This window comes from Petromyzon marinus, chromosome 21 (assembly GCF_048934315.1).
Source record: "Petromyzon marinus isolate PM22_M1 ecotype Great Lakes invasive population chromosome 21, UKy_Petmar_22M1.pri1.0, whole genome shotgun sequence".
Taxonomy (NCBI): domain Eukaryota; kingdom Metazoa; phylum Chordata; class Hyperoartia; order Petromyzontiformes; family Petromyzontidae; genus Petromyzon; species Petromyzon marinus.
Genome location: NC_133687.1, coordinates 14,583,155 through 14,605,246, shown reverse-complemented (window position 1 = coordinate 14,605,246; position 22,092 = coordinate 14,583,155). Strand labels below are relative to the sequence as shown.

At 45.6% G+C, this 22,092-nt stretch overlaps 1 protein-coding gene across 6 annotated transcripts in view; it reads left to right on the top strand.

The window, feature by feature from the left end:
• Positions 1 to 7,394: 7,394 nt before the first annotated feature.
• The window catches only part of LOC116944568 (PHD finger protein 21A-like), a 58,809-nt gene continuing 44,111 nt past the window's right edge, over positions 7,395 to 22,092 (top strand). For 2 of the 6 annotated variants that reach the window (XM_032958262.2, XM_032958259.2), the window contains exons 1-4: positions 7,396 to 7,728; positions 10,724 to 10,777; positions 12,790 to 12,822; positions 14,076 to 14,141. In XM_032958262.2, coding sequence (XP_032814153.1) covers positions 10,724 to 10,777; positions 12,790 to 12,822; positions 14,076 to 14,141 — 153 coding nt within the window. In that variant the 5' untranslated portion in view covers positions 7,396 to 7,728. Of the gene's footprint in view, positions 7,729 to 7,776; positions 8,346 to 9,915; positions 10,054 to 10,723; positions 10,778 to 12,789; positions 12,823 to 14,075; positions 14,142 to 22,092 lie in introns of those variants that run through there. The other 4 variants (XR_004403126.2, XM_032958264.2, XM_032958260.2 and 1 more) reach the window with 4 other exon arrangements.

The following is a 22,092-nucleotide window of genomic DNA, read 5'->3' as shown; positions in this document are numbered from 1 at the left end:
ACTCACTCTGGCTACCTTGCAGACGCGACCGCCGGCTCCTTTAAAGGGGCTGGGGCGGGGTTAGGAGTGGGTGAGTGGGGTGGGTGAGTGGGGGGGTGAGTGAGTGGGGGGGTGTGGGGAGCGGTGGCGCAGTGGTTAGCGCGGCTGCCCTGCAAACCCGGCGACCCGAGTTCAATTCCCCGTTCATGGCCTGACACCAGTGATCATTATCTGAACCGGTCCTGGGCCTCTCCCTAGGTCGACTCAGCCTCAAATCAGTACCTGGTGCGGTGTGTAAACATCGCCACTTGGTGCAGGTGGAACGCGGTGATGGGAGTGAAAATCCTTGATCCAGAAGGGATCAAGGATTCATCTTTTTTATTTATTTGACTCACAGATTGACCCCGAGACGAACAGAGAAAGCCACAGACAGGCGCAAAAACCCACATACACACACAGATACCCACATACGCGCACACAGACCCACGGACACGCAGAGACCCATAGACGGAGCGAAGCTCCTCTTCGTCAGATCTCGTGGGGGGCAATCATTGAGGACTTCCCCCCAGTAATGTCACGTGTCGGAACGTCGTCAGTCGGCCGCGTCCGGTGGAGGAGGGTGCACGACACCAAATTTGACTGCGCGCGATCTGACCCCAAAAGAATGCACCCCAAAGTGTGCACGTGTGCCGACGCTTCTTTCGCGCCGTACGTAGCCGATCGGAGGTTGCGGAAATAATATTGCAGCTGTTAAGTCGTGCACGACTCGTGCTGTGGTTGTGAATACATTTCGAGCGTTAAGGCGAGCGCGCGCGTGCGTGTCAGTTGAAAGGCGCACGAACAATGCGTGCTCCGAAATCGTGCTGCGTGGGGTAAGCGCTGCAGAGCCCCTGTAAGTTACTCACCACCACCCCCGTCCTGTTCTCTCCCTTCTCTCGCCACCCTCCGCTAGCGTGGGATGCAGGTGAAAGCTGCAGGTTGTTGTTGTTTTTGCTACGACAAACGCCGCTCTACGATTGCACGCTTCGCTCGGCCAGGTATACCAGGAAATGCAGAGCAGGCTACAATGATCATCCCGCGGTGTGCGTGCGCGACCCGCCAACACAGGCAGAACGCAAACAAAGATCCCCCGTGTAGCCTTGGCCACCTGTTGGGGCAAGTGCTGTTAGCGAGCGCTTACCAAGGCCGGCACGGTGGCGCACGAGGGGGTGGGTGGCCGGCACCACGCCCGGCCGCTTTTGTCTCCCGAGTGACGATGTTTACTACACACAGCACCCTGGTACTCATTTTGAGGCCGAGTCGACCTAGGGGAGGCCCAGGTTACCGGGTCAGATATTCACCACTGCTGGTGTTGGCCGTGAGCGCGAATCGAATCCGGCTCGCCAGGTTCGTAGCGCAGCGTAGCGCTCACCGCTGCGCTACTGGCATAACGCGAAACACACACACGGGCACCCATATCACTCGCTTCTTCTGACACACGTACTGTTTCTAAGCGTCGCTGTTTGTGATGTTTTTGTTTGTTGCGATGGGGTGGGGGTTTTTTGGTCATGTATATACAGTATTTAAATCCCGCATTGCATGGACCGTAGCATGCAAAAGCCGTGGTTTTGTCTGCAGAAATTACGCACACGTTCCAAAAACGACGGACCCCGTATAGTTCACCCGTATAGTTCACCCGTATAGTTCACCCGTATAGTTCACCCGTATATTCCACCCGTATAGTTCACCCGTATAGTCCACCCGTATAGTTCACCCGTATAGTCCACCCGTATAGTTTCACAGTATAGTTCACCCGTATAGTTCACCTGTATAGTCCACCCGTATAGTTCACCCGTATAGTCCACCCGTATAGTTCACCCGTATAGTTCACCCGTATAGTTCACCTTTATAGTTCACCCGTATAGTTCACCTTTATAGTTCACCCGTATAGTTCACCCGTATAGTCCACCCGTATAGTTCACCCTTATAGTTCACCCGTATAGTTCACCCGTATAGTTCACCCTTATAGTCAACCCGTATAGTTCACCCTTATAGTTCACCTGTATAGTTCACCCTTATAGTCAACCCGTATAGTTCACCTGTATAGTTCACCCGTATAGTTCACCCGTATAGTTCACCCGTATAGTTCACCCGTATAGTCCACCCGTATAGTTCACCCGTATAGTTCACCCGTATAGTTCACCCGTATAGTTCACCCGTATAGTTCACCCGTATAGTTCACCCGTATAGTTCACCCATATAGTTCACCTGTATAGTTCACCCGTATAGTTCACCCGTATAGTTCACCTTTATAGTTCACCCGTATAGTTCACCCTTATAGTTCACCCGTATAGTTCACCCGTATAGTTCACCCGTATAGTTCACCCGTATAGTTCACCCGTATAGTTCACCCGAATAGTTCACCCTTATAGTCAACCCGTATAGTTCACCCTTATAGTTCACCTGTATAGTTCACCCTTATAGTCAACCCGTATAGTTCACCTGTATAGTTCACCCGTATAGTTCACCCGTATAGTTCACCTGTATAGTTCACCCGTATAGTTCACCCGTATAGTTCACCCGTATAGTCAACCCGTATAGTTCACCCGTATAGTTCACCCTTATAGTCAACCCGTATAGTTCACCCGTATAGTTCACCTTTATAGTCAACCCGTATAGTTCACCCGTATAGTTCACCCTTATAGTCCACCCGTATAGTTCACCCGTATAGTTCACCCGTATAGTCCACCCGTATAGTTTACCCGTATAGTTCACCCGTATAGTTCACTCGTATAGTTCACCCGTATAGTTCACCCGTATAGTTCACCCGTATAGTTCACCCATATAGTTCACCTGTATAGTTCACCCGTATAGTTCACCCGTATAGTTCACCTTTATAGTTCACCCGTATAGTTCACCCTTATAGTTCACCCGTATAGTTCACCCGTATAGTTCACCCGTATAGTTCACCCGTATAGTTCACCCGAATAGTTCACCCTTATAGTCAACCCGTATAGTTCACCCTTATAGTTCACCTGTATAGTTCACCCTTATAGTCAACCCGTATAGTTCACCTGTATAGTTCACCCGTATAGTTCACCCGTATAGTTCACCTGTATAGTTCACCCGTATAGTTCACCCGTATAGTTCACCCGTATAGTCAACCCGTATAGTTCACCCGTATAGTTCACCCTTATAGTCAACCCGTATAGTTCACCCGTATAGTTCACCCGTATAGTTCACCTTTATAGTCAACCCGTATAGTTCACCCGTATAGTTCACCCTTATAGTCCACCCGTATAGTTCACCCGTATAGTTCACCCGTATAGTCCACCCGTATAGTTTACCCGTATAGTTCACCCGTATAGTTCACTCGTATAGTTCACCCGTATAGTTCACCCGTATAGTTCACCCGTATAGTTCACCCGTATAGTAAAGCGTGTCAGTCGCGCGCTCCTTCAACGGAGGAGGAACGGCGAAACCGACACCAACTCGAGTTTCCTGAAGCCCTCTCTCTCTCGTCGTGGCGAGCAGCAGCAGCAGCAGACCTCATCGTTGCCACTCAGTTCATCAACACGCAGAAAGAAGACAGAGCTACACTGGGGCTCGTTTGAGATACACAGAATGCGTTATTAAAGACAAGCCACGGAGTGCGACTCTGGCCATGCCACCCAAACTTCTTCTTCTTCTTAAACGGAGGAGTGGCGATAGCCAGGCGAACTCTCTCCTGGCTAACAGAACTCGACATTGGCATATCGCTCCTGAAAATTTAGCTGCCGGACGCAATAACATAATACAACTGCCAGCACGTTTCGTCACCGGTATGACATCAGTCTTATATTAAAATCTGAATTAACACATTGCAACATTGAATATGTGTGTGTGTTTAATTGTGGAGGACTATTATTCTTCTCTCTACAATTATACACCCGGCATTTAATGTGCGTGTGAGCGCATTGCTATTTCTATTTGGTAATGGAAAAACGAGGACAACTTACTCCATGTGCATTTGATCTGTCATGTACAACGCACCCTGCCCTCCGTCGTCATAAATGTTTACTGACCTTCCCTCTAACCAATAACTAGCAGTTGTCCTTAATAGAGGTTTTTTTTGGGTTAGATCGAGTAAAAATATAAATGTGTCGTTATACCCGCCACCACCCGACACAGCCAATTAGTAAGGTTTGTCACGTAAACAGAACGTGCCAATTCGTTACTAGTACAGCACACTGGTGTGTTGGAGAGTAAACCCACAACACTTACAATTCGAGTAACGACGTTTCACCAGTAATTACAGCCAGCATCATCAGGCGGCAGCCAGATTGGCTGTCGGCTGGCGGGTTTAACATCACATATATACGTGATCTAACCCAAAAAAAACTCTATTATGGATATTGGTCACGAAAGCCGACGTGTGAAACTAACTCGCAGTTGGACAAACTGTTGCGGAGTTTTATATGAAGATGCATGCTCCTAAATAGACTGTTTACTCGCCAGAATGTTGCGCGACTTAGTTAATGAGAATGTATAAATAGTTTATATATATATAAAAACGCAAAAGCACATTGATAGTATCACCCATTTTATTGACATTATCAACCTGTCTTCGACAGAACACTTTCACCAATTCAACAGCATCAACGACAGCACCATCAGTGATGTAAACAAGATATCGGTGCCTGTGCAGCGCTTGCTGCTACTGTTGCCACGTCTTCACATGAGGCCCTGCACTGATGTCTCTGTTGTGATGGGTTTTCCCGTCATGTACGGATGTTAATTATTGTTATACACTATTTAAGAAAGTGCGGATATAGATTCCTATAGCATATAAAGCCTTCTCCATATACGAGGCTCACAGAGGCATATGGCAGCAACAGCGAACATTGATGACTACATTGCACTGATGAATCCTAATCAGGACGAATCCAGCCTACAGTTGGGTCTTTGTTTCACCACTGCTTTTTGGTTCTACACATCTTCTGAACTCTTTGAGTCTGCTGGTCTAACCTGACGAAATGGCCACAACATGGAGCTCGTTGAGCTTAAAACTAATTTTGTTTTACTTATATAGTTCAGTGGGCCTTACCTGGTAAATACATTTATAGCCGACGAATACTGTGAACGCATGTTTCTAAATGTGGGGGGGAGGGGGGGAGGGCCTGGAGGAGCTGGAGAAAAATCCACGCGACCACGGTGTTCCCTTCTCATTTAGAGACACGCGTTTAAGAGTATTTGGCTGCTACACATTTCCACGTGATAAGCCACTTCATTGAGCTATCATTTGTGGCCAGGTCGCTTCTGAAAAGGAGCTAAAATAGCTCAGATTGCCTTACCTGGTAAGATTAAAAAAGTGTAATTTAGTTTTAGATTATATCTTAGTTGAAATTGGAATGCTAATATAGGTTTTCGTGGATAGTTCATAAATCGTATGGCAGCTTTTGATCGCAAGTTGCGAATTGAGGATTCGGTATCACGTAGGATCATATGAACGGCAGGTAGATTCATTTTTTATTAAATGTCCACCAATGATTGTAGCGTGTGCAGAATGTTATAGGCTGCAGTAATTACGTGAAGCACTCATTAACTCGTGTGTAAAGGTTAACGTAATCAAGAGCAGTTTACAATTTAATCAGTCTGTGCTTTAATACTCCATAGTTATTGCATGCTATTTATATATGTATCACCCTATATAAGTTAATATCTAGAGATATAGCTTAATAATTATTAATGATGAACAATTCATATCGTGAACCACTAATTCAGAATGTTGGAATGCGCTTGTGAATGGCACTACTCTGCGGACAATTAATTCATTATAAACATAAACAATTACATTTAAAATGTATTTTATGTATTCAGATGAATATTGGAATGTTATCGGCAGGCCACGTGGTGGGTGAGTTGATGGGTCCGTGAAACCATTCAATTAGACGCCTTGGCCAACTCTTTACTCATGCTTTCTCGTTTCTTTACATACTGAATAGAAATTGCCAAAGGAAATGGTCTAAATGCTTATTTTAATTAATCACTTCAGCCTTCCCGAATCTCGTGAACGTCATCCATTTAAATCTATATTTGGAGTGTTATTACATTGGGAATATGACGTTGCCAATCTGTAATTGTTAGTACGTTTATTTGTGGTCATACATGCGTTGGGTGTGAATTGCATGTAAATGTACTGGAGGTTTAGATTATCTAACAATTCGCTGTATTATTTGCAATTCATCGGACATTCCCTAAACATACCTGTCAACCCCTTATCAGTGCCCTACCTTGTCACAGACCAATTCAGACCTTACTGGTCACCCCGTGCCCCTTATAAATCTCAACGTTCACCCTACACAATTCCCATCACAAGGGAGACACACAAACAAATGGACAACATAAACATGTCTCTGCCCGTATTGATGAAACGCCTGTACGCCGTATGGACCTGAGAACTCGATTTCCCTGCACAAGAACTCGGGGAAAGAAGCCGCGTGGGTTGACAGCTGCGTCTCAATCAGCGGAATTGCCCCCTCGATGGTCCGGCTTCGAGAGGGATGTGGCGAAGCGGATGAAAGGAAGCGATTCTTACATCTGAGTAGTATGGACCTGAGATCTCAATTTCGCCCACTTCAGCAGTTTGTTCTTGCTGTGGTTGTCCCACCTGATGACGGTTGCTTGTGTTGCGATCGAAACGTCGTGGTCGATTATTTTTCTACCCACGTGACTTTACCGAAAGAACCAAAGAGTAATATATTTATTGTGCTATTTCCTGCAGTCACGAAAGCTTCAGATCTGAGTGGTGACTCGAAAGTCGCAACGAATCGATTTTACATAATACAGAGTATCGATTATCCATAATAGAAAGTCGATTATGTAAGATAGTGAATAGATTATCCATAATAGAGGATCGATTGGCCAATACGAGGATAGATTATCCATGATAGTGAATCGATTATCCATGATAATGCCTATTTTCCGTGATAGATAATCGATTATCCATAACAGAGTATTGATTATCCATGATAGATAATCGATTATCGTATGCGGGGCGGAATAAAAAAAAATCCGCACGCAAGGGGGCGGGGCAACGCGAACCTAGCAGGGGGCGGGGCAACGCGAACCTAGCAGGGGGCGGGGCAACGCGAACCTAGCAGGGGGCGGGGCTGGTAATGGCGAGAGGGCGGGGCTGGTGAAGAGGAGCGGCAGGGGGAGAGGGGCGGGGCTGGTAAGGGGGTTGTTGAGGGGCGGGGACTACGATGGGACGGGGAGTGGGGGGCGGGGCTGAGTGTGGGATGGAGGGGAGTGAGGGGCGGGGTTGAAAGGGAGAGATGAGCGCGGGGGGGGTCCGGATGCAGGGGGAGCGAGGGGCGGGGCTGGGTGTGTGGGATGGAGGGGCGTGAGGGGCGGGGCTGGGTGTGCGGGCTGTATGAGAGTGGGGAGCTGGGGGTGGGGGCTGGGCGCGGAGCGAGACGGCGAGTGCGAGTTCGGAGCCAGAGCGGTGATGCGCCGCGAGCCCATCCGCGTTGCCGGCTGAAGTAGTGCGCCGCGGCCTGGTCGGGGAGCGCGAGGCGCCCCGCTCGCCTGGCTGCTCCGCCCGCTGCCCTCGGCCGTCGCCCGTAGCCGCTCGCAGCCGCCGGGACCGCACGCAACCTGCGCGCCGTCGCTCTTGCGTCCGTCTGTGCGGCGCCGTCGCCGGTAGCCGAGCGCGCTGAGGTCTCGCTTTGTTGAGTTTCGACGGCGGCAGAAGGTCGGGGACGGCGGGAGAGGAGCGAGCGGGTTTTGGTAAGAGGTGCTCGGGCCCAAGTTAACGGGAGGGAGGGAGGGGGGAGGAGCGGGTGAGGCCAAAATCCTTTGTGTTATTATTACTAGTATCTTCATCATTTATATTACTATTACTGTCGCCACTGATTAAGGCACTCTTACTCACGTAGCCCTCATTGCTGGAGTGTTGTTGACGGTGTTCGTGTCGTTTTGCGTGGCTGCCCGCGTCTGTCTCCGCGTTCTGATTGTTGCAGTCAGTTTCGCGAATATCCCTTTAAGCTTTAATGTCACGGTGACAGTGTCATCATAATGCGTTATAGCGGCACTACTACGGGCTTATAATTACAACACCAGCGGCAGAGTGGGGGGGGGGTCTCAAACGTCACCTTTTGTGTTACCGATGGCGGTAATCTTTGCAGGGTTACCGCGGAGACTGTAATTTATATTGTTAAGGATGTTATCTTTTTTTTACTTGAATTGTTTTATATGCTTTGTTGTCGTTTCACGTGCGGCGGTGGTGGTGGTGAGGGGGACGATTTGATTTTTGTGCGGTCGAGGTGTTTTTTTCTTCTCCTCGCGAAGCCGGGAAACCACTACAAACAAAAGAGGATCACAAAGTAGTGGTTGTTAGTGGTGGTGTAAGTAGCAGTGCAGTTGACGCGCCAGCCACAACACGAACGTCTCCTCAGCCCAGAGCACACACCATCACCACCACCACGCACACTCTAAAGCAAGCACCCCACGCGTCCGTTTACAGTCAAAGACGCAACAACAACAATCGCAACAACAATCGCAACAACAACAACGAATTGTAAAATGACAGCGGCGGCCGTGGTCTAAACGGCACTTTGACGTCAAAACAAAGATCCCCCGTGTAGCCTGCGGCAGACTTTTGGGGCAAGTGCTGTTAGCGAGCGCCTATGAAGGTAACCGGCAATGTGACACACGGGGGGATTTGGGGTGTCCAGCACCACGCCCGGCCGCCTTTGTCTCCCCAGCGGTGATGTTTACTACACGTGTACTAATTTGAGGCCGAGTCGACCTAGGCGGCAAACACACGCACGCACAACGACCAAACAGTTACCACGACGAAGCCACCGCGATTTAATAAGTAAATACAAGCGGCAACATGCATGGCAACGCGACACAATAGTGAACTATTGCGTTATTAATGACGGCACATGATTAAAAAATGGCACGCCACGGGACTTCTAAACAAAATATATATTTTAAAAAATCGAGCTAACGGGAAATAACGTGAAACATATCCGCTACAAATGTAACCCGCACAACAACCACCAATCCCGACAACCGATGCAGTAGAACACACAACAACGAACAACCCCAGGACACGCACGTACATCTAGCGCATTTAAACAACACGCAACAACAAAAAGAACACACGACGCTGGGTTGACAAAAGGGGGGCTAAAGGGGGGCTGCTGCTGCTGGCTGTGAGCGTGAGGAACACAAAGAGCACACGGCCAAAACTCAAAGCTCTCCAGACGAGACAGCTGCTTCCACACAACAGCAAGGCAGCAACATGGGGTGGCGAGCAGCAGCAGCAGTCCACACAATCACCACCACCCAGCAGCAGCCCACACAATCACCACCACCACCACCCAGCAGCAGCAAGTCCACACAATCACCACCACCCAGCAGCAGCCCACACAATCACCACCACCACCACCCAGCAGCAGCAAGTCCACACAATCACCACCACCACCCAGCAGCAGCAGTCCACACAATCACCACCACCACCCAGCAGCAGCAGTCCACAATCACCACCACCACCCAGCAGCAGCAGCCCCACACAATCACCACCACCACCACCCAGCAGCAGCAAGTCCACACAATCACCACAAGCACCACCCAGCAGCAGCAGTCCACACAATCACCACCACCACCCAGCAGCAGTCCACACAATCACCACCACCACCCAGCAGCAGCCCCACACAATCACCACAAGCACCACCCAGCAGCAGCAGTCCACACAATCACCACCACCCAGCAGCAGTCCACACAATCACCACCACCCAGCAGCAGCAGTCCACACAATCACCACTACCACCACCCAGCAGCAGCAGTCCACACAATCACCACCACCACCCAGCAGCAGCAGTCCACACAATCACCACCACCCAGCAGCAGCAGTCCACACAATCACCACCACCACCCAGCAGCAGTCCACACAATCACCACCACCACCCAGCAGCAGCAGTCCACACAATCACCACCACCACCCAGCAGCAGCAGCGTCGCTGGGACGAGGAGATCAGCAAAAACCCAGCGACGCGTTTAGTCTACAGGCTCGCTCCAGACCGAAGTCACGAAAACTGTTGATGGGTGTGATGCGCGCTGTTCTCTTGCGTTCAATCAACAACAACAGGGTCGCTTTATTTGGCCAGGAGAGAGAGGGAGAGACGATTTTCACGCTTTGAAACCAACATCCCCCCACACGTTTAACCGGGTTTATCCGGGTAGAGTTAATTTAGTTGACGCTTTTTTTGTATCTCCAGCCTGTGAATAAGAAATATAATTATTGCACGTTGAGCATCGGGTTAATGCACTGGCACTCTTAACACACCTTTCAGGAAAGAGTACAGTACAACCTCATTTATATTTTTTAGCGCAGATAATTTGTACAAAGTAAGGCTAAAGTAAGGGGGTTGGAATGGTGTTGTTCGTAATCACGTCTTTGATACCGCTGTGCGTGACGTACGCACTGCGTTAAATGCATCGCGCATCAATCTGGAAATTGCCGCAAATCATTCTTTAGTTGTGCGTTGATATATAACTTGTCCTGCTGTGTACGCATTGTGAAGGACAAGTGATAGCGATAATGCGTCGCTCGGCCACGGAAACTATTTACACTTTGAATAATACGGCAGTTGCCCGCTTAGCATTGTCTGCGTGCCTGATAAGACATTGTATAGGGGGGTACTTGGTGTGTGTGTGTTTTACAATGTAGTGTGCCGCACTTAAGCTTGATTGGGTTTGTATGCCTTGGTCCTAGATGGAGCTTCACACCTTACAAGACGCTCTCAAGCACGAAATTCAGCAACACCAGGTGAGTGTGAGCGATGTGAAAGTCCGGGATCACCAGGGGGCGACGGGGGAGGGAATTTGATGTTAATAGTGTAAGTCGCGATTTCACAGCGATGCCAGTCAACCAAAATAAGACCATTTGTTCAACTTGTGCTCATTGTTCAAGAGCCGTCACAGACGCGGTCACCGTGCGGGAAAGTCGCAGTAGCTCGTTGCCTTCTGCAAATCCAGTAATGCCACTGCGAGGTGTTACAACATTAAAATTGTATTTTGTGAATGTGATATCAGTGATGAACTGAACCAGAGCCAAGTCCGCTTTCGCTCGAGTTTTAACCACGACCAGAGTGTTAACCATACAATTTAACCCTTACATTATCAGTATTCCGAACTCTGAATTAGAATGAACCCTTGTCCTGTACTTTAAAACAAGCATTTTTTTATGGTTTTAACGTTAGTCCGAAATATTAGTTTAAATCCGATGCTAGACTCTTCGACTAAGCCTAACCGCATCTCAGACCTCAAAAATGTTGTCATCGTAGCCACAAACTCCAGACATGTTTGAGTCATCCCTTTCTCGCACGAGGCTCGAATCTTTTTCGAAGGGCGAAATGTTATTGATCGTTTAATTTAGCGCTTATCTACCTCATTACCGGCGATGCTTTCAACCCTCACCTTTGCTTCTTTCGGCTGCAGGCCACAGTTGAAAATTTGACACCTTTTAACATCTGCACGTAGACCTGCCCATTATTCAGATTTTTCTTTTCCCCTTAGTCGCTGAGCTCCAGAATCCCACTCCCAATGCCTGTCTTGGCAAACTGTACTTTTTTCTGTATATGTGGCCTACTCAACTTTACTCTGGCCCATACAGAAACAAGGATATTACTCCTGCCTCAAACACCCATCACTAAATTGGATGTCTTTACTCTTTCAAAGTGGTTCATAAAGTCCAACAACGATATATCTGTGCTGATGAAGTTCTTTTGATTTCTCTATGTAGTATGCACATCGCTGCCATTATTACATGCACAGTTCTCTACTGCCTCCATAGTCTCACTTCTTCCACAGTCTTCGACTGACATTTCAGATCGAGGTGTATGCAGTCCATACATATACACTTCCTTTTTATGTAAGTTCACGTTAAGACCGCAGTCTTAACACGAGTCTTACTGTATGATTAATACCTTGGCCTCGATGTCTAAAACTATCACAAACTGCATTTACCTAACCAACCACATACGTCTCCATTGTCACCCATGGATGTAATGCCATATAAACTGTCCATAGTTTCATAAAATACCCAGTCGAGCAGAACAATGCGCAAAACATCGATGCCATAAGTCACTCAGATATTTCTCCTCCTCGCACCTCTGAGCCCCATGGTACAATTTCTTAAGCAGTCTGCTTATCTTACCTGGAATCCCACAACCACCTAGAAAATGTCATTCTCCTTCATTCCTAACATAATCATATGCATACCTGAAGCCAACAACATAAATACAACGATCATCTGCATTTTCCCAGTTCTTCTCTGTTGTATGCTTATCTGCCTATTCTCTATTCAAAAGTTATAATTGCACCCCCTTCCATGCTGTAAACCTACACTGGTTTTCCCAAAAGCACACCATAAACCTAGTCCTTTATTTTATCTACACACACAGCATTTTATTATAAATTTAATGCCTTACACAATCAGATCCTAGTCTTAGTCTTGACCTAAGGCATGTATTTTTGCATTGGCCTGTACACAAACCAAACTTTAAAAAAATTAAATTGATGTCCACAACTTAAAATGGTTAATATAGTACAGGGCTTGTTGGTGGCTCCAAAAGATGGTTATTATTTCCTTTGCATTGACAGCTGATTTCAAAGCATTGCTACTGCTAACTTTCAATTCTCTACCTGCCTAATTATATTACCATAACACAGTGTATTGTGTATGTAAGCACAAAATCCAAAACACGAATTTACATACAGCAGAGTTATTGTTAACATGTGAATGTTACGTAGTTATAATTCAGATTTATTTCTTTTTAGAAACTGGTGTCACAGATCAAGCAGGATCCACAGGTTAGTATATATAAAAAAAACTGTTAAGTCATGTTTGAAACTTTCAGTAAAATATTTTACACATTATTTTATCGCACCTCTTTACACCTGTGTATGGGAGCAGTAGTGTAGCGGTTAGCGCGCTGCACTACAAAACCGACAACCCGAGTTTGATTTCAGCTCACGGCCAACACCAGTGTCGATTATCTGAACTGGTCCTGGGCCTCCCCTAGGTCGACTAAGCCTAAAATGAGTACCTGGTGTGTTAAATATCACCACTGGGGAGATAGAGGCGGCCAGGCGTGGTGTTGGCCATCCACCTCCTAGTGTGCCGTGCCGGCCTTCATAGGTGCTATTCACTAACTGCACTTGCCCCAACAGTCTCTTACAGATTATATGGGGGGGGGGGTTGTGTTTGTTTGTGTGCCCTTTTTGTAGCACATCTGTGTGTGTGTCCAAATCTGTATGTTTTCATATTTTAAACCCATAGCCCTGTTTATATATATATTTGTTAATGAATATATGATCATGTCTTTGTTGTTCGACATTTGTGTCTGTTCATTTCTATGTATGTTCACGTGGGTTTGTTAAAATATGGATCCAGTTTATATCCTTGTGTGGTAGAGTTTGGCTGTGTTCATATTTAAATATGACAATTATGGAGGCGCTGACAACTAAGGCTTAATCATTTTAGTGTTTGAAATCTGTCTGTTCCTGTCCACGTGTACTTATTTGTGGGTTCATGTTTACGCTTGTTAATTTTTGCGCTCGTTCTTGACCATGTGCATTCAGGTCCATCTGTGTCCAAGTCCAAGCTTGTATGTCTGTGTGTACGTTGAACTTCTTTTGCACCATACGTAGCTAACCATGGTCATTGGAGGTGATGGTGGAAGGGCAACAAACAAAACACAAAAAGCAGTTCTAAAGGAATGTTTGTCAATCTAGATTTAAACGTGCGTAGCTCCACTGGCTTTCTAATATCGGAAGGAACAGCGTTTCAGACGGCCGCAGAAGCATATCTGAAAGCCCGCGATGCAGTAACTTTCATGACATGTACTGTGCATTAGTCTCACATCACAATGCACTCCTGCCGCTCAATGTATGTCTGCGTTGTGCCACGGATATTCACACCCCCAATGCTCCATGTATGTTCGATTGCCAGCTAAAAGCCGGCGCTGCGAGGGTGACCGGAGCAAAGCTTGTTTAGAGTCTGGGTGTCGCCACCAGGAGTGTGTGGGGCCACATCCATTTACCTGTGCGTGTCCATTTGCCAGGACGTGGAGCTGAAGAAGCAGCTGCACGAACGGCAGGCGCGCATCACGGCACTCAGCGAGAAGCAGGTGCAGCACACGCACCAGCACGCGGCGCTCGCAAACACAGCGGTCACCGTGTGCACCGCACGAAAAACCCGCACCAAAAATACTCATTTGCGTATCACGACTTAACCATCTTGCCCTCTGTACATGTGTGCACGAAGTCTCGTGACCAAACCTTTTCTTCATCACGTGATGCGGTTATTATATATATTTTTTGTTATATTTGACCGTGATATGTCCGCATGTCACTTGACGTAAATGTGGTGCAAGGAAAAGCACCACAGTGTGTTGTTCACAGATACCCCCCACTTAGTCGCTTACCTACACATGATATCATCGTTGCATGGATCAGAGCTCGGTCATCAGGAATCATTGAGGAAAAAATGATATCCTAGCAGGAGTGCATTGTGGGAGCACGGTGGCATATACATATAAACAGTCATAAGGGAGTAGATTGATTTCACGTGCTGTGAAGAAGGGACTTTGCCTAAAATATCGTTTATTGGCGATTGTAGTTTTTTGTGATGGGATAGATTCATTTACATTTTAGTAATGTTCCAGAAGGACTATAATAACGACATTTACGCAATTCAAGTGGAGTTTACGCTTAAGTCTATAAAAAATCCAAAGCCCAAAACCTTAGAAATTTGCCATCTGGAGGTTGATTAGTTTGGTGACACAGCAGGGTCAACCGAAAGTTCTCCATTGCTGTTCACCCCGTGATAAACACTTATACATTTATGAACCATCCTCGGCGAACAAAGTGATTTAACCAGTCACGGTCAAAGGCCCATACCGGTTTCTCATTTTAGAAGTACAGTCTAGTATACTGTGTACGTTGGCATCTGGCCTGGTGGCTCAGCGGTAGAGCAATCAGAAAGTTGAGAATTAAAATCCTTGTTGGGGGTTGACTCGGCCCATCATTCCTCCGAGTCCGATAAATTAAGTACCACTTTGTGGGGACGTCAACAGCCTGTGGAGACACTCGAGAATGTTGAATTTCCTAATCTTGTGTGATGTTTTTACAATGAGATGAGCACCGCCTCATTTTGGAGAGAAATATTTTGCTCATGTTGGTGCCTTGACACTGACCAAACGGAAAGTTTTGGGAAGGTATAATCGTATAATTGTTGCGTTTTGTATTTCGTTAGCATGTGATGATTGGATAATGTTGTGAGCCACGTGTGAAACTGTGATGAATGTGGATAACGTTCGTGGGTATTGTTTGTGGGGAAAGTGGCGCTTAGATCGGCGAACTCCAGGAAGGACAGCAGCAATGTTGAATTGTGAAATTACTAAACTAAACAAGTTTTAATATAGAAATTGAAGCTTTCGTGACTGCATAAATTACTATACTCATTGGTAAAGTCACGTATGTAGAAAATTCTATTGAAATAATAAATCACGACGTTTCGAACGCAACACAAGCGATCATCATCAGGTGTAAAACAAATAGTGAGGAAGCGCGTGGGGGGACATCACGTGCGTAGCACATAGAGAACGTTAAACTGTACGGAGGTAAATACAACAAGAAGAAGAGAGACGAGAACTCATCAAACCTAAACAAGTTTTAGTTTACCATGTAAGACCCACCTACCTGTATAGCTATTTTTCAGAAACGACCTGGCCACAAGTGACAGCTTAACGAAGTGGCTTATGACCTGGAAATTTCAAGCAGTCAAATACTCTGAACGCGTGATGTTGATTCTAAATGTGGAGGGAAAAACCGTAGGACCCGGAGAAAAATGCATGTGACCACGGGGAGAGAGACACGCAAACTCCAAATATTCAGCAGGCGTCAGGGTCAGGATCGAATCCACAACCTCCCGTATACCGGGCGAGGTAGTTAACATCTCGCCACAGTGACGCCGTCGTAAGCGCCTATGTAATGCATGTGAGGATACTTTCCCTTGTAATCTTATCGACCAGCAGCGTGGCCTCCCCACAGATGTTATCATCTATTGTAAGTTTTACAACTAAGTAAAAAAAAACTAAATAAACATAATTTAACTTTTTAACGTTCAATTAAGGAACTGGGTTTCATTAATGTTTCTTGGTATTTTATTTGTTTGCATTCAGGGTAGGGTATGGAAGCTTGCATCTATGCACATGCGAGTACTAACGTGGTGCATAGTGCTTGGCAGCTACAATTACTATAATTACAGCTGACGGGAGGATGCGTGGGTAACGATTATTGCACACACATGTGTACACGCGTAAGCGCAAACAGGGCCGCTGTTTATTAAGCTGGTCACATGGTCCAGACGAATGCTGTTAGCGAGTGCCTATTGAGCCAGCAAAGAAAATGTCTGCTCGTCAAAATTACAGCCTCGCTGAGTTGTTTTCTGTGGTTGAGCATCTTGCCCGGGTTACGATGGTTGGGGATCAGCCTTTTTACGACTTGAACTTGGATGGAAAATGGGCTTGCTGAATGCGTACATGCTCGTGTGCCATGGAGTGGGACAGGTGGTTTAGAGATAGAGCTTATTTTTTTTTGTCGTGTTCTGGTGACAGGATTAAGGTGGCACTTGCTGCATGCATTTATGTACGCGTGTGGTTTTTGGTGTCAACACTTCACTTAGTGTTTGTTTTGCTTGAGAATTATGAAAATCTGTACCGTGGTATTTTTAGAAACAGGTTTTTTTTTTCAATTGGCGCACGACCTGAGAGTACATCGTTGAGTGTGTGGTGTGTGGCCTGGTGAAATGTGTATCGCTTAACCTACCAATCTGTTAACAATATAAGCTATCACAGGCTCAGAGATTACATTTTCCATGTCCAAGCACTAAACCAGCGCCTTGAAATGACGGGCTTGAAAATGAGCTGCAGTCGGCTTCCAACGCAGTAACGCCATTTCCATCGTTTGAAGTCCCACCAACCCCCCCCCCCCCATGCTTTGAGCGACCATTTTAAGTTGTAAACGTCAATCAGAACGAATGACTCGAACAGCAAAGTAATCCTTAATTTCGTAGCAATGAGAAAACGTTTAGTTTGTGTGTACGGTCTAATGCAGTCATGCATTCAGGTTAAGATGAGGGTATCGTTATCTGGTTATGGTTCCAGAGCTAGGATTTCTCGTTATGGTTTGTTCACGCCTTTCTCATTACGGAGCTCTGTAAAAGTAAACAAAACATTTAAATTGCAATTTTTCTATCAGTGTTAAGTAGACTAAACTCTGCTGACATTCTCTTATTGTGGCCTAGTCCTGTTTTTGGGGGTAAAGATTGACTGAACATATTAGGTGCTTTGACATCCAGGTAACTTCTCTTTACCGAACACAAAAAACTAGCGCAATCTCTGGTGTTGGATAAAGTTGGCCATTTGAAGATAATTAAAAAGTTGTCTCTGGTACTGCCTTCAGAAACCGTTCACTTGGGTCATGTGATGCTTTGTTGGCTTTTGGAATTCCGAAAGAAAAAAGAAATAGCGTGGCATCCTGGTGATGGGTGTTTTTTTTATCACACGTGCTAGTTGTGGTAGTTAGTGGTGGTGAAAGTGATCCTGGGCGAAACGTGTAAAGCAGGAAGGGTATCTCAGGTGACACCACTCTCTTGCCTCGTTTGTCAGCGGGTGCAGCTGGGTACGCTTTGGTGAGGCATATCTCGCATCGCCGCTATTTATAAATGTGCTAGTTAAAAATATATTAAATTTTTTCATAAGTAATTCCGTTTGAAGACTTGTTAACATGTTCGTACTTGGCAATGTGTGTGCGGTTACACATTTTTGTTTCATGGTGCATTTTTTTGGTGCATCTGTGAAAGCGTGTCCACGTTTTATTTGGTTAACGGTTATATGTTCCGTTGTGTATTTACGTGATCTTGTGTATTTTTACGTACATGGGTTTATTTCGATTGTGTGTGTTTATGGACGTTTTATATTTAACAAATTAGTCTTGCTTGCAGTGATGTCCACATCGTCAACTGTAAAGTCACCCTTTGTGTGTGACTTGTGTTTTTATGCTAACAGCACGTGCTAAGTATATTCCCATGAATTATACTGGTAGGAACGAAGTTGTAAACTGAGTGTACCAGCCTGCAATAGATTAATGTGTCCATCCGTCCGTCCCCTTTCAATACTTTAACGAAGTGAAATCTCGTGCTGTTGGGGTGTAATTGCGCAAAATTCCAATGTTCCTACCAGCCCACCCTGCAGGGACCTGTTATGAATGCCCAATATATTTATGTTCTGTAGCAAAACAGAATATACTTTTGCTATCATAAATACAGTAATAGCAACAGCAAAGAGTACTAATTCTACAAGCAATAGAAATTTATTTGTTATGTTTATCTTGCAATGAACAAACCATATTCTCCATGATAGAGGTTTCTTTGGGTTAGATCGCGTACATTTAAATGTGTCGTTAAACCCACCACCACCCAACACAGCCAATTAGTAAGGTTTGTCACGTAAACAAAACGCGCCAATTCGTTACTAGTACAGCACACCGGTATGTTGGAGAGTAAACCAACACAATGGGGTTTACTATTGTTTTAATCAGCAGAGTTTACTCTCAACACACCGGTGTGTTGAACTAGTAACGAATTGGCGCGTTTTGTTTGTGACAAACTTTCACGAATTGGCTGTGTCGGGTGGTGGCAGGTTTGACGACACATTTCTATTTACACGATCTAACCCGAAAGACCTTGTGGATAATATTGGTGGCGAAAGCTTTACTACTCCGTATTAAATGGAATAAATATTGTTACCAGCGTGCTTTCAAGGTTGGTTATTTACCATTGAAAATTGTATCCTACAAGTGGCTTGGAAAGATTTGTATAAACCCCACGCTCTCAGCAGAAATCATAGTTTGGTATGGCAGTGTTATTTTAGAATTTTTTTTTATGTCTGGGCCAAAATGATTCAGCTGAAATGTATATGTGTAACAAGGTATGTTGCTGTAGGCTATTTAGTTTTGTTTGTAGGTAACACATTTAAATATCTAATTTTGTTATTCATGTTGGTGTGGCGACTGTCGTCCGTTTGTGTATACCAAGCCACATCACTTGGTGCAATGGTTTTTTGTTGTTAGAACAAATGAATGTGTCATTGATTAGCGTGTTCAGACCGTACATGCTTACTCAAGTTCTCTCATCTCATATACCCAAGGCATCGAGAAACGCACAAAATTAGCGATTGACATTTTTAATAAATCGGTAGACATGAGGCCTGTCATTACTAGGTACTGTCATGCAGGTTGTGAATTATGTAGAATGTCTTGGGTTTTTAGGATTTGCAGTGGAATTATGACAATTCACCAACATGTCACCATACTTGATATGACGTTTTTTTATTGGGTAAATTCGATTATAATAATGCTAACAATGATGATGATCATCATCATACGCTGCTGATGATGAGACTGGTGACCATTATGCCATTGTTCTTAACTGCCGCAGTGGCTAATTGTGCTGCGATTGTGTTTTTATTGAGCCAGAAAAAATCTCAACAACTGTAAACTCACCTTTCAGCAATGACTGGCAATAAGAATCTTAAGTTTTGCAACATTTGGATTCATGGAACATGCATGTTGTACTTTAAGCTCATCACCATATCGCAGGCAAGCAATGTTTTTGGTAGTTTCACAATCTGTGTGATCCACTAACCCTTTGCCTCGAAAGCATTGATTTACTGCAGCAGTAGCTGCTGATGATTCTGCTGCTTCTGCTGGTAATGATGATGGTGAAGAGAATGGCAACACTGACATTGATAATGTCATTATTGCACCTCCGATTAGCACATTGGGTTATGTTACGGTGCGAAAGAAGTTCAACATACATAAGTAACAATGGATGCTGCTGATAATTATGATGACGACGATGACGATAATGTTGTTCCTCTTGCTGTCTTGCTAGAAATGAGCGTTTAACAATTCATCACTGTGCTTGAGGAATTGTCACCACTCAGGATGACAATTTGAGTCGAGAATTATTTATCGTTTTATCAAATTTGTACCATTTTGACTGCATTGTTTATCATTTGTTGTCTCGTTTCTCGTGATGTTTTTTACGTCTCGTTCACCCGGTGTATTTTCTCACTGTCCGACAATATCCATTGGCTTCTATTTAACATAAAATATGTGTTTGTTTTAAGTTATAGATTTTTTTCAATTTAAAGTCGAGGCGGGTTCGGGTAGCGCTAATTTTTTAATAGTTCCCACCATTCGATCATAGTGGTCACGTGACATTGGTGCCCTGTTGTACTCTAAACGAGTCGAGTGTCACCTCCAAGATTCTTCAGGGAACAAGAAAAAAAAACTGAATATTCGATGCCAGAAAATGTTGGATCAAAAATCTATTTTCCTGCCATTTAACAGATGCTGCCTTTTTCTCTCTCCTTCGCTTTTCTTTAACTCTCATCGTCTCTCTAATGCCATATGTCACCCTCTTAAAGGCTGCCCTCTCACTCCATACCTCTTGTGCTGTGTGCATCTCTCTCCATACATCCTCATACCACGTGTCTGCTGGTCTCGCTGCATCCATCTCCCGTGCCGTGGCTTCTTTCCTTTCTCCGCTCCACACGTCTCCTGCGCTGAAACCTGTATCTCTGTGCCTTTCTCTCCAATGAGTATTGTGCCTCTCACTCCTCATCACCGTGCTTTGCCCGGCTCCCAACGTAGCCTGGCACTCACTTTTGCTGCATCGCAGTGGCCGTTTCAAAGCCGCCGTTCCATTCGTGGGTGCCGGGCCATGCGGAGAGAAGTGAAAATGGGTGCATTGTGGGGTTGTGTGCAGCGAGAGGGGTGTACATATGTGTATATGTTGAACTTCATTGGCACCGCACGTAGCCAACCGTGCTTATTGAAGGTGCGGGGGAAGCACAACAAACTCAACACAAAAAGCATTTGTAAAGAAATTAGTTTTCAAAGTAGATGATGATTTAAAAGTGCATTTCTCCAGTGGCTTCCTGATATCGGAAGGAAGAGCATTCCAGACGCCAACAGAAGCGCATCTGTGTTCAGTGGTTAGCGAAAAGCTGCTGCGAGTTTACCTGATGGTTTATGTGCTCCTCAACGTGATCAGCAAGGCATTGTGGGTCATTTGTGGCAAGCGCTTGTTGTCTAATGAATGCGAAGGTGGGGAGATGTGTGGAGTGAGAAAGGTGAAGTGGAAACGTCACTGGAGATGTTTGCAGCGGGAAGCGGGAACGCAGCGTGAAGGTACATCGAGCGAGAGGCTCAGGGCGTCACTGCACGTCCACTGATCCACAAGATGGAATGTGACACGTGCCATCGCATTAGAATTATCAAGCATATGGTACGGACGGAATATTATTTTTTACTTTATCTGCAGAAATGTTGGCGGGTCGCTTGTAGGGGCAAAATGTAGCGTTGCGGCAATTGTGCTTTCTTGCGATTGAGAAAGGAAAGTTGGATGTGGGAAAATTGTAAGAGGCAGAAGCGGGAGGTGTACTGTATGCCGCTGCGCTTGTAAACATTTTTATCCGGCGCAATGCGTACAGTAAAATCTGCCAGATACTCTGTCTGAATCAGATGCAGAGTGGACATTCGGTGTACCTCCACGCAAAATACACATGGTGTTTTATTCAGTAATATAGCCTAAATTACTCTCCGCTAAAGCTGACAGGGATGGAGTTGGCTTAACAGATGTGGGGGTGCACTGTAATTGAGCCAGCAAATAATGTATTAGAAATGGTACCCAAATAATTCAGGGTCAACTGGATAATCTAGACTGGATAGGCATAAGCATCATAGATGAGAGGAAACTGGGGTATGTGTGAAAGGGGATAGAGGGACTGTGCGTGTGAATGCCCTTTGTTGGCACCACGGTGGCGAGATGTTAACTACCTCGCCTGGTATGCAGGAGGTCGTGGGTTCGATCCCGACCCTGAAGCCTGCTGTATATTTGGAGTTTGCGGTGTCTCTTTCCCTGTGATCGCGTGGATTTTTCTCCGGACCCTCCGGTTTCTCCCTCCACACGACGTGTGTTTCGAGTATTTGCAGTACATTTCCACATGG